This window comes from Alexandromys fortis, unplaced genomic scaffold, assembly GCF_014885135.2.
Source record: "Alexandromys fortis isolate MF-2015 unplaced genomic scaffold, M_Fortis_MF-2015_v1.1 scaffold_218, whole genome shotgun sequence".
NCBI lineage: Eukaryota > Metazoa > Chordata > Mammalia > Rodentia > Cricetidae > Alexandromys > Alexandromys fortis.
In genome coordinates this window covers 1202266-1215030 of record NW_026068112.1, presented here as the reverse complement: position 1 = coordinate 1215030, position 12765 = coordinate 1202266, and the positions used below count along the sequence as shown (strand labels likewise).

The 12765-nt window shown below is 44.0% G+C and overlaps 1 protein-coding gene across 1 annotated transcript in view; it reads right to left on the bottom strand.

Moving 5' to 3' along the window:
* Prune1 (prune exopolyphosphatase 1) overlaps positions 1–12765 on the bottom strand; it is a 34763-nt gene that overhangs the window by 4518 nt on the left and 17480 nt on the right. The window contains exons 3-6 of the mRNA XM_050124577.1: positions 12004–12206; positions 10041–10225; positions 8434–8592; positions 6532–6626 (exon numbers count right to left, since the gene is read on the bottom strand). Of these exons, the coding sequence (XP_049980534.1) occupies positions 6532–6626; positions 8434–8592; positions 10041–10225; positions 12004–12206 (642 nt within the window). The remainder of the gene's footprint in view (positions 1–6531; positions 6627–8433; positions 8593–10040; positions 10226–12003; positions 12207–12765) is intronic.

The window sequence follows — 12765 nt, the reverse complement described above, 5'->3', positions numbered from 1 at the left end:
TTTCTTTCTTTCTTTCTTTCTTTCTTTCTTTCTTTCTTTCTTTCTTTCCTTTCTTTCTCTTCTTTCTTTCTTTCTTTCTCTTCTTTCTTTCTTTCTTTCAAGATTTATTTATTTATACAGTATCTTGCCTGTAGGCCAGAAGAGGGCACCAGATCTCATTATAGGTGGTTGTGAGCCACCATGTGGTTGCTGGGAATTGAACTCAGGACCTCTGGAAGAGTAGTCAGTGCTCTTAACTGCTGAGCCATCTCTCCAGCCCCCAAAATAATGCTTTCTAGCTCCATCCATTTTCCTGCAAAATTCAAGCTGTCGTTAATTTTTTTCTTCTGTGTCGAACTCTATTGTGTAAATGTACCATATTTTTCTTATCCATTCTTTGATCGAGGGGCATTTAGGTTGTCTCCAGGTTCTGGCTATGACAAACAAAGCTGCTATGAACATAGTTGAGCACATTTCCTTGTGGTACGACTGAGCATCCTTTGGATATATACCCAAAAGTGATATTACTAGGTCTTGAGGAAGGTTGTTTCCTAATTTTCTGAGAAATTGCCACACTGACATCCAAAGGGGTTGTACCAGCTTGCATTCCCACCAGCAATGCAGAAGTGTTCCCTTTTCCCCACAACCTCTCCAGCATAAGTTGTCATCAGTGTTTTTGATCTTGGTCATTCTTTCAGGTGTAAGATGGAATCTCAGAGTTGTTTCGATTTGTATTTCTCTGATGACTAAGGATGTTGAACATTTCCTTAAGTGTCTTCCAGCAATTTTAAGTTCCTGTGTTGAGAGTTCTCTGTTTAGGTCTGTACTCCATTTTTTAATTGGATTATGTGATCTTTTGGTGTCCAATTTCTTTGGAGATCAGACCTCTGTCTGATTTGGGGTTAGTGAAGATCTTTTCCCATTCTGTAGGCTGTCATTTTGTCTTGTTGACCGTGTCCTTTGCTTTACATAAGCTTTTCAGTTTATTTATTAATTGTTTCTCTCAGTGTCTGTGCTGCTGGGGTTATATTTAGGAAGTGATTCCCTGTGCCAATGCGTTTAAATGTACTTCCCACTTTCTTTTCTATAAGGTTCAGTTAGACCATATTCTTACTACCAAGTAAGGGCCGCGTACAGCCAGACCATATCCTTGCTAACAAGCCCTCGCGGAGGTCTGTGCATGTGATTCAATTGTGTATATACCACAACGGTGGTATACAGCATTTCTGCTGAAGCTGTGACAGACGGGGAGAATGCAGGCTTCCGATTAAGACAGAATTGTTTTAAAAATTAGCTCTACTACAGTGCCTCTCAGGCATAAGATCAAGAAGTGATAATCATCCCGCCTTCCAGGCCTAGTTAGAGTTTCTGGTCGCCTGGGAAGGGAAAACCTCAAGAGAAAATGCCTCCCTTAGAGCTGCCTGTAGACAAGCCTGCGGGGCATTTCACACTAATGATTGACATGGGAGGGCCCAGCTCACGGTGGGTGGTGCCAACCCTGGACGGAGCAAGCCATGAAGAGCAAGCTAGTTCTGTCTCCAGGGTCCTGCCCTGGTTTCCCTTCAGGATGGTGATCCATCCTTGGCTCGTTCTTTGCTAATCTATATCACCCAAATATTTTTCATGCAGCGTTTTCTTTAATACATAATACCGGGCTTTTCTCAATTCTGCCTTTCTTCAGTTAGTGTGTGTGATATATGTACATGTGCATATATGCACACACATGTACATGTGTGTGCACAGAGACCAGAGGAGGACATCAGGTCTGCTGCTTTATCACTTTTGCTGTATTCCTGTCTCCAGGCTGGCTGTTGGCCAGGAAGCCCCAGCAAGCCTCTGTCTCCTCCTGCACGACACTGGAGTTGCCAGTGCCCATGCCCAGCTTTTGTGTGTCCTGGGGACTGAGCCATCGCTGCAGCCCCCATACTTGGCCATTCTAAAGTCTGTACAGTGGCTAGGCTGTGTGGCAACACTTTTGTGTTGGCTATATACCATGGTTTCTTTTTTTTTCCTTTTTAAAGATTTATTTATCTATCATGTATACAGTGTTCTGCCTGCGTGTATGCCTGCAGACCAAAAGGGGGCACCAGATCTCATTACAGATGGCCATGAGCTACCATGTGGTTGCTGGGAATTGAACCCAGGACCTCTGGAAGAGCAGCCAGTGCTCTTAACCGCTGAGCCATCTCTCCAGCCCCTATACCATGTGTGTGTGTTAAACTGTGTGTGTGATCCACATGGGAGGGGCGTGAAAACTTTATCCAATTTCAGTGGAAGTGCATTTGCCCAGCATGCCCTCAGCACTGGTAAACAGACCAACCTATGAGACTACTGTATAACAAGAACTGTAGTACTTTTTGGTTTAGATTTATTTACTTTATATATTTAGACCGAGTGTATATACTTGTACTATGTGTATACTTGGTAGTATCCACAGAGGTCAGAAGAGAATCTGATTCCATGAAACTTTTTTTAAATATTTTATTTATTTATTTATTATGTATATAATATTCTGTCTGTGTGTATGCCTGCAGGCCAGAAGAGGGCACCAGACCTCATTACAGATGGTTGAGAACCACCATGTGGTTACTGGGAATTGAACTCAGGACCTTTGGAAGAGCAGGCAATGCTCTTAACCTCTGAGCCATCTCTCCAGCCCCATGAAACTTTTTTTTAAAATGTTTATTTATTTATTATGTATACAATATTCTGTCTGTGTATATGTCTGCAGGCCAGAAGAGAGCACCAGACTTCATTACAGGTAGTTGTGAGCCACCATGTGGTTGCTGGGAATTGAACTCAGGACCTTTGGAAGAGCAGGCAATGCTCTTAACCCCTGAGCTATCTCTCCAGCCCCTTTTTTTTGGTTTTTCGAGACAGGGTTTCTCTGTGGTTTTGGAGCCTGTCCTGGAACTAGCTCTTGTAGACCAGGCTGGTCTCGAACTCACAGAGATCCGCCTGCTTCTGCCTCCCAAATGCTGGGATTAAAGGCGTGCGCCACCACCGCCCGGCTCCATGAAACTTTTTAAATTTATTTATTTTTATTTTATGTGCATTGGTGCTTTGCCTGCATGTGTGTCTGTGTGAGTCTGTCAGATCTTGGAGTCACAGACAGGTATGAGCTGCCATGTGGGTGCTGGGATTTGAACCCAGGTCCTTTGGAAGAGCAGTCAGTGCTCTTAACCAGTGAGCCATCTCTCCAGCTCCAGAAACTGGAATTATAGATGGTTGTGAGCCTCCAAGTGCATGCTAGGAACCAAACTCAGGTCCTCTACAAAGAAACAAGTTCTCTTAACCACTGAGCCTTCTCTCTAGCCCTTGATTGTTGTTGTTATTGTTTTCAAATATTTATTTGATTTTTAAGTACAAATGTGTATGTGCAGATGAATGCTGATGTCCTTGGAGACCAGAACCATCAGGGCTGGAAGGCCAGAGTAAAGGTCAGATAAAGACACAGGGAAGCCTTTAGATTGTGTAAGAAACACAGTGAAAAAGAATAAAGCAAGGAGGGACTGGATGTGATCTCATTTATTATTTTATCTATTTACTTATTTAAGATAGGGTCTCACTATGTAACCCTGGCTGGCCTGTTTCCCAAGCACTGGGATTAAAAGCACTTGCCACCATACCTGGTGTTCCAGTGAGGGGTACTATCACTATAAGGAAACATGACCAAAAGTGGCTTGAGGAAGAAAGGGTTTATTTGGCTCATATTTCCACATCTTAGTCCATCACTGAAGGAAGTCCTGGAGGCAGGAGCTGATGCAGAGGCCGTGGAGGGTGCTGCTTACTGGTAACTCCACATGGTTTGTTCAGTCTGCTTTCTTATAGAACCCAGGACTAACAGACCAATCAATCTCACATTGACCGCTAATTAAGAAAATACCATATGGTCTTGCCTACAGCCCGATCTTATGGGGGATGTTTTGTCAGCTGGGGTTCCCATCTCACAAATGATTCTAGCTTGTATCAAGTTGACATAAAACTAGCCAAAACACCTAGCCTGAGATAAATATTCTCAGGCTACATATACATACATTCTAAAATAAAAAAAAGTTATGTGTATATAAGTGTGTCTGTGTGAGAGAAGATACTTACAGAGGCCAGTCAGCATAGGAGTCTCTAGAACTTATAAGTAGTTATAAACTGCCTGACATGGACCAAACTTTGGTCCTTTATAAGAGCAGATCACTCTTAGTTGTTGAGGATCATTCTACAGTTGGCTATGGTAACTCAAGACTGTAATCTTAGCTCTTAGAAGCAGGGATGATGTGTGATGTCCTTCTGTATATGTGCTACTTTTATTGGTTGATGAATAAAGCTTTTTCAGCCAATGGCTTAGCAGAGTGAAGCCAGAAGGGAAATCCAAACAGAGATATAGAGAGAGTAGGCGGAGTCAAGCAGATGCCAGCTAGCCACCAAGGAAAGACAATGTAGAAAATGAGCTAGCCCGGGCGGTAGTGGCGCATGCCTTTAATCCCAGCACTCAGGAGGCAGAGACAGGCAGATCTCTGTGAGTTCGAGACCAGCCTGGTCTACAAGAGCTAGTTCCAGGACATGCTCCAAAAACACAGAGAAACCCTGTCTCGAAAAACAAAACAAAACAAAAAACAAAAAACAAAAAAAAAAAAAAAAAAAAGAAAATGAGCTAACGCCATATGGTAATATATAGACTAACAGAAATAGGTTAATTTAAGATATAAGAGCTAGTAGCTAGGAATATGCCAGAGCTGCTGGCCAAACAGTGTTGTAATTAATTTCTTTTAATACTAAGGACCATTGTCCTACAGCATTAAACGATTTATTTATTTTATTTCCTGTGCAATAATGTTTTGTCTGGAAGTATGTCATGTACAAGAGTGTTGGGTCCCCTGGAACTGGAGGTGCAGAGAGTTGTGAGCTGCTATGTGGGTGCTGGGAATTGAACCTAGGTCATTCTGGAAGAGCATCTGGTGTTCTTAACCACTGAACCATCTCTCCAGCCAATAAAGGGAAATTTTTTTTTTGAGACAGGGGTTCTCTGTAGCTTTGGAGCCTGTCCTGGAACTAGCTCTTATAGACCAGGCTGGCCTCAAACTCATAAAGATCCACCTGCTTCTGCCTCCTGAGTGCTGGGATAAAGGCGTGTGCCACCACCACCCGGCAACAGTGTTGTAATTAATACAGTCTATGTGTGATTATTTGGGTCTGGGTGGCAGGCAAAATGTAACTGTAGTCTCCATTTATTAATGGCGCCCAACGTGGGACCATTTTGTAGATGTAATTTTACTATGTTAAAGTTAAAGCCTTCCTTTTTAATCAGACAGAAAAGGGGAGATAATGTGAAATGTCCTTCTGCATTTGTGCTGCCTTTATTGGTTGATGAATAAAGCTGTTTTGGCCACTGGCTTAGCAGAGTAAAGTCAGGTGGGAAATCCAAACAGAGATATAGAGAGAGAGTAGGCAGAGCCAACGAGACGCCATGTAGCTACAGAAGGAGAAAGATGCCAAACCTTACTGGTAAACCACACCCTCATGGCGACACACAGATTAACAGAAATGGGTTAATTTAAGATATAAGAGTTAGCTAGGAATATGCCTGAGTTGTTTCTGTCTACGCAGGGGCAGGAAGCTTGTTTTGAATTTAAGACCAGTCTACACTACACAGTCCCATGCTAGCCTTTCTTGAAAACCACACGAACAGGGCCAAGCAGATGGCTCAGTGGGTAAAGGCACTTGCTGCCAACCTGAGTTCAACCCCCGGAATCTACATGGTGGAAGCAAAGAACTGACTATTGCTTGTTGTCCTCTGACCTTCGTAAGTTGTGTTACAGGACACACACTCTCACAAACACCAATAAATACTCTGCTTTGTTTTGAGAAAGGGTCTCACTCTGTAGCCCCACCTGGCTTGAAACTCAGAGATCTGCCTACCTCTGAGATTCCAGAGTGCAGAGATTAAAGGCATGTGTCACCATGCCTGGCATAAATGTAATTTTAAAAATATTTTGAAAGGGCTGGAGATATGGCTCAGCTGTTAATGGCTAGAACATATATATATATATATATATATATATATATATATATATACACACACATATATGTTTTAGATTACTTTATGTGTATGAGTGGTGTTTTGCCTACATTATATAAGTGCACTATGTGTGTCTGGGGCCCATAGACGTCTGAAGAGAGCACGAGAGTCCCTGGAACTAAAGTTACAAATCACTGTGAACCTCTATGTGGGTGCTGAAAACTGAACTCAGGTCCTCTGTAAAGTGAACAATGCTAAGAACCACTGAACCAACTCTCTAGCCCCGTTAAAGTATTTTTTAAAAAATACATATATACAAAATCACTGATTATATGAAAAACCGAGGTGGGAGTAGAGAAGCTAGTACCCAGGCTATGACAGCAGCACAGTGAGGGGTGATGGGCTGTGGGGAATCCCAGAGGACACCGAGACAAGTGGAGAGGTACCAAGGGAGCCCACAGTGGGCAGGAGTGAAGGGCAAAGTCTCGTGGATGAAGAAAGATGCTCCCTTCACGCTCACACCGGCGGTGGGCTCTTACCTCCAAATCCATGTAGATTGCACTGATGGTCACCTTGGTGCCTTGTCTGTAGATGGTCTTCTGGTCTTTCCTGAGCATCTGCTCAGTGGTCAGGCCTAGAAAAGAGACAGGAAATTAGGAGTCAGAGAGGGGATGTGGCCTAACACCATAAAGGGGAAGATGAGGAAAATGGGAAAGTAGTTTCCCTTAGGGCCAATGAACTCCAATGAACAGGAGCAATAAGTATAGAAGGGATCACTTGACTAGTCAGGTCACAGGCTGGAGAGACAGCTCAGCAGCTAAGAGCACTATTTGCTCTTCCGGAGCGCCAGGGTTTAATTCCCAGCACCGACATGGCAGCTCAAAACTGAGTAACTGTAATTCCAGGGGATCTGATGACCTTCTCTATCTTCTGAGGACATCAGACATGTACATAGTACATAGACACAAATGCAGGCAAAACAATTAAAATTAAAAAAATTAAAATATAAAATATAAAATATAAAAAAATTAAAATATAAAAAAATTTAAAGGATGGTAACAATCAGGTCAGAAGAGTTGAATGGTCACCTTTAGAGTAAGGGACTTTGCAGAAGGGTCAAAGAAGAGGCGGTTTACTGGGTGTGGTGTGCACACTGTTATCCCAGGGCTCTGGAGTCACGAGTTTGAGACGAGCCAGGTCTATACTGTGAGTTTCAGGTTAGCTAGGGCTACACAGTGAGACCACCTCATTAAAACAAACACAACACCTCAAAAAAGCAAACGAAAAACCAGAACCAACACAACAGGCTTTTACCTCTTCCTCAGCCTCCTCCCATCCCCATCACTCTTTCTTTATTGATTGGTTTTGTTGGGGGTCACACCTGGGCCCTTGTGCACGCTGGGTGGGGCCTGCTCTTTGGCTACATCCTTGGCCCTGGGGTTTTCTTCCTTTCTGTCTTCTTTTAACTTCCTAAAAGTACACGTCACATTTCTGCTTCCTTTTTTTTTGCTTTTCTTACGCCAACAGGCAGATTATGGGAGTCCTTGGTTCTCTTTGTCCTTTGGACACACACTGAATTGCTTTCTTCTTTCTCCAGTCACACGGCTCCTGCTCTGATAACTTACCCCCCCCCCCCCGCCTCCCATATATGTTATTTATGGCCTGCATTCTCAGATTAGACTGGGACTCTACAATTTTTATTCTTTGAGAATTTCATATAATACGTTGATCATAGTTACCCTCCCAGTATCCGCAGGCCCACCTGCCTTCCTGACCACCTACTTCCTTCTTTTCCCTTTTCCGAGCCATCAAGTCCCATTTGGGCTATGCACATAGCCTTGGGACTAAATTTATTTATTTATTTGTCTGTTTATTTATTTGTGATTTTTCGAGACATAGTTTTCCGTGTAGCCCTGGCTGTCCTGAAACTCACTCTGTAAACCAGGCTGGCCTCGAACTCACAGAGATCTACCTGCCTCTGTCTCTTAAGTGCTGGGATTAAAGGTGTACACCTGCCACTTCTCAGCTAGTCTTTTTTTTTTTTTTTAAATCCCTTTTATTTTATTTTATTTTTTTTCAAGACAGGGTTTTTCTATGTAGCTTTCACTTTTTGAGATAGGGTCTCCTTCTATAAACCATGCTGTCCTTCAACTCATTAAGTAGTGCAGGTTACCCTGAACCTTCTGTCTTCCCACCAGTATAGCATGGGCTACCATTCCCAGCTCTTCATCCTCAGCTCTTCTCATCTCTTCCAAACTCAGGACATCTGCTAGGAATGACCTAGCAGATGACTGATCATTCATGGGCAGCCATGATGCCCCTTGCTTCTCTCTGGTGTACAGAGTAAACCATTTTAACACTCTGACATCGCTCTGACACCTTTCCAGATGCCATGTTTAAAGCTTGCCCATTGAGTTCCTCATGTGGTAAATCCATCATACCTGAGACGTCAAACTTTGCCTTTTGCAGAGAATCAAAGATGTCCTTTCTCTGGGGAAGATCTGGGAAGAGGGCCTCCAGCTTTTCTACGTATTTGCTGTCCTTTGGGGTTGTCTTTCCAACTTTTGCATCCATGTTGACACAGTCCAGAATGATGGTACCTACGAAGGGATATGGAAGAACAGGGGTCCTGTGAGTAAGTCACAACCACTGGCACACACGTAATTCCAAACCCAATGGACACAATCTAGAAAGTACAGCCAGGGCAAACCATGAGAACAAACAATACACTTGGACTGACCATGCCCTAAGTGCGAACTCCCAAAGTAAAACACAATGAAGAGCCTGGGAAGGTGGACAAGAAGCCTGAGGTTGGAGAGACGCTCAGCGGTGAAGTGCATTGGTTTCTCTTACAGAGTCCCAGAACCAACATGGGCGCTGACAACTGATACTCCAGGCTCAGGAGCTCTGAAGCCCTCTTCTGGCCTCCCTAGGCACCAGGCATGTACATTATGCAGATATATATGCAGACAAAACATACATATAAAAATAAATAAATAAATAAATAAAATAAAAAGAAGCCTGGGCATCCTGGGCCTTGTGAGTTTTACAACCTCAGGGGAATCCAGCTCCTCAGTAAGCCAAATTTCATCACAGAATTTTTTTTACATTTTTATTTATTCTTTGAAAATTTCATATTCTTTTCCCTTCCCCCGCTCTGCTTCCACCTCCCTACCCACCCAATACATGTTCTTTCTCTCCCTCAAATAAGCAGGTAGGGGCTGGAGAGATGGACGGCTCAGGTAAGAACATTGGCTGCTCTTCTAGAGGACTCAAGTTCAATTCCCAGCACCCATATGGCAGTTCACAACGACACTCTTCTGGTGTCTGAGGGTACCAGATATACATGTAGTGCACAGACATACATGCACTTCCACGTGAAAATTTAAAAAAAAAATTTAAAAGACAAAAATACAAAAGCAAAAACCCAGGGTTTTTGTTGGCTAACTATTCCTAAGAATGGAGCCTGCCCTGAAGAGTGTTTGATGATATCTAAAGTCACTCCACAGAAAAACAGATTCCCCTCTCTCAGTAGCTATGAATTTCAAATAGCTACTTGGCTACAGATGAAGCTTTGCGCCTACTTCCCTCTGTGTTTGGGTTTTGTCTTCCACCACAGATATGGCCATTACCACTGGAAGAGACTGCCTCGGACAATCTAATTAGTCTCAGCACACACACAACTGGTGGAAAAATGAGAGGGAAAAGGGTGAGGAGAGCTGTCGGACACACAACCGCTTCCTGGTGGGACAGACAGCTGAGCCTGTTTCGTATTTCTCTGGCGAGTCCTCTTTCTATTAGACAGATCTGCCAGAGGGAACTGCCAGGGTCAGCTGCCCTGTGCTTCCTTTCGGCGGTCTCCAACACAAATCCCCAGGCAGTGAGAAAAATGCCCAACTACTGCGAGCCAACTCTTGCCCTCTGTAATGAGGGATGGCTTCGAGGGCACAGTTACAAGTAAGGCTGCAAGCGGCTAGACTTTCGCGCTCCCTGTGTGCGAAGGGAGCAAAGGAACCAATCAGGTCCTAACCCAAAACTGATCCCTTACCGTGCAGTAGGGAGGCAGTTTGTCTGTCCAAGATCTCTGGCGCCCCCTGGAGGATTCTCTCTGCCACCAGGGTAGCACAGGACCCCACCAGCTCAACTGAAACATGACAGGGAGGACAGTATTTCTGCTCAATTGGTCGATGGTCCAGCACCTCTGCTACCGCCTCCTCCAGAGCGGCGTCACTTCTGGGGAGGGCGGTGGTTAACAGAAAAAACAGGAAGAGAGAGAAACATAAGAGCACTCCAGATGCCAGAACCAGTCTCCAGCGCAAAGAAAAGTGTGGGCGCCTTAGGCAAACACATAGAGGTCACTTTTACCCCCGTCTCACTCTTTTCTACTCTCTTTAATGTGGTATCTGAAATGGCATTTAAACAGCATGTAACAAGCCCTGTGAAGCGTCTGCTATGAATGTCTACATTGTCCTTTAGGTTGCCGTTCCAATTGAGTGTCCATTCTGATACTCAACAGAGAACCTTCTTCTCTTGACAATCAAATACCACTAGGTCACCAGGTTAGGGCTTTACCCATCCATGCCTTCCTTCCCACCCCTGTGCTACACCCTCAGGAGCCCCTACACTGTTTCGGCGCGTCACCAGGGCTCATTAAACCTTCAAACGTTTCCTGAATGATCACTTACTTAAAAACAAAAACAAGACAACAATAAAAAAAACCTTTATTCTGTTAGGATCTGGAATAATATAATCCACAAACTTTCTGCTACCTAAAAGTAAAGTCTACACTCTCAACAGGCCCTATACGGCCTCCATGATCAGCCCCGCACACCTCGGTCGCATAAATTCACAGCTTACCTCTCCCACACATTTAATGTCAGCTGCACAAAACAATTCCCAGTTCCCCAACTCAGTGTGCAATTTCATGCCTGCCTGGCTTTGCTACCATTAATTCCTCTCAGCCACATTCCCACCCCTGCAGGGGACAAACACCAAGTTCTCTTTGTAGACTAGGCTCGAGGGCCAACTCCTCTACAGACCAAGGCCCTCAGTTTCCTTCTAGTGCAATGAGATAAGTCCATGTCTAGTCCATCAAGTCCCAGCATCCTCAGCGTGACAGTTACCACTTCCCTCCAGCGTCCACTGCGATGATCTGCTTGCTTACTGCCCTCTTCCTGACGGACAGATTCATGAGATTGGCCACCTTCATCCACTTCAGAAAAAGGTTTCACCAAATAAACTCACGGATGCGCTCAGGGACCCACCACTCCTTGCTATAACCACAGTGTGCTCGAGGAAAAACTATGCATTTTTAAGAATAGCAAATTTCATACTCATGTTGCTTTCTGGCAGCATTTTGTAGTCCTAAGTTAGAAGTGGAATTATTATAGATGTACACATTTGTTGAACAGACTGACTGATATTCTAGAGTCTACTAAAACATAGTATTCCTGTGTTTCAAAACAGCAAAAGGTTCTGACATTAAAGGCAGATCTAAGGTATTTTTGAATGATTAGTTTGAACTCACTAGGTATTTTTATTTCTTTCTATCATAAATATCATATAGCTAGAGAAATGACACTATTTTAATAGGTTGTTCATATTGGATATGACCCATTAATTATAGTTAGCTTCTGAGGCAGGTGGATTTCTGAGTTTGAGGCCAGACTGGAATACACAATGATTTCCAGGCCAGTCAATGTTGCACAAAACAAACAAACAAAAATCACAGACAAAAACAGCAAAAATTAGCCTCTGAGACTCTAGAAGGCAAACCCCCTTCCTTCTGTGTCAGCCATGAGTCTAAAATGCAGAATGAGCACCCACTTTCTTGACTCCCCCCACTCTGCCCTCTTACTTGACTCCATCCCCACCACTCCACCACTCTGTCCTCTTACTTGACTCTGTCCCCACCACTCCACCACTCTGTCCTCTTACTTGACTCTGTCCCCACCACTCCACCACTCTGTCCTCTTACTTGACTCAGTCCCCGCGCCACTCCGCCCACTTACTTGGGTAAGACGTGATGGTCAACAAGGATGAGGGTGAGCTGGCCAGCCTGGTGCAATGCGTGGAGGTCGATCTCATCCCTGAAAACCAGCGCAGACTCTGGAATCTGAACCTTCTGGAGGAAGAAGACATTGTCCCCGCGTAGAGGAAGCTCAGCACGGTTTATATTTAACACCGGTATAAAGATCTCTCCTGCCCTCGCCGTCTAGTAAGGAATTGAAAAGAAGACATCAGAAGGTTTTGGAAACGGCAAGGAAGAGTTAAGTAACAAGATCTGGCTTTGGGTTTACTCACTAACACACATATGTAAAAAACAGTCCAAAGTATACATGACCTGGGGTAACTTACCACCACACACTTATTAAATAAATAAATGTCTAAAAAGTTTTATTTGAGGGCTGGAGAGATGGCTCAGTGGTTAAGAGCATTGCCTGCTCTTCCAAAGGTTCTGAGTTCAATTCCCAGCAACCACATGGTGGTTCACAACCATCTGTAATGAGGTCTGGTGCCCTCTTCTGGCCTGCAGACATACACACAGAATATTATATACATAATAAATAAATAAATATTTAAAAAAATATCATCTTCCAAAAAATGGAGAGGAAGGTCATGGGACAGGCTGGTAGAGGGAGGTGGCCAGGAGCACACAGTCAGGTCTGTGGTGAGGACCTGCTGCTGCCCACCTTCCAGGTAAGGGTTTCCAGAACTATACTATGGAGTTCCTCTTCATGGTACAGGAAGGAGGACACCTTGCAAGTGGAGAC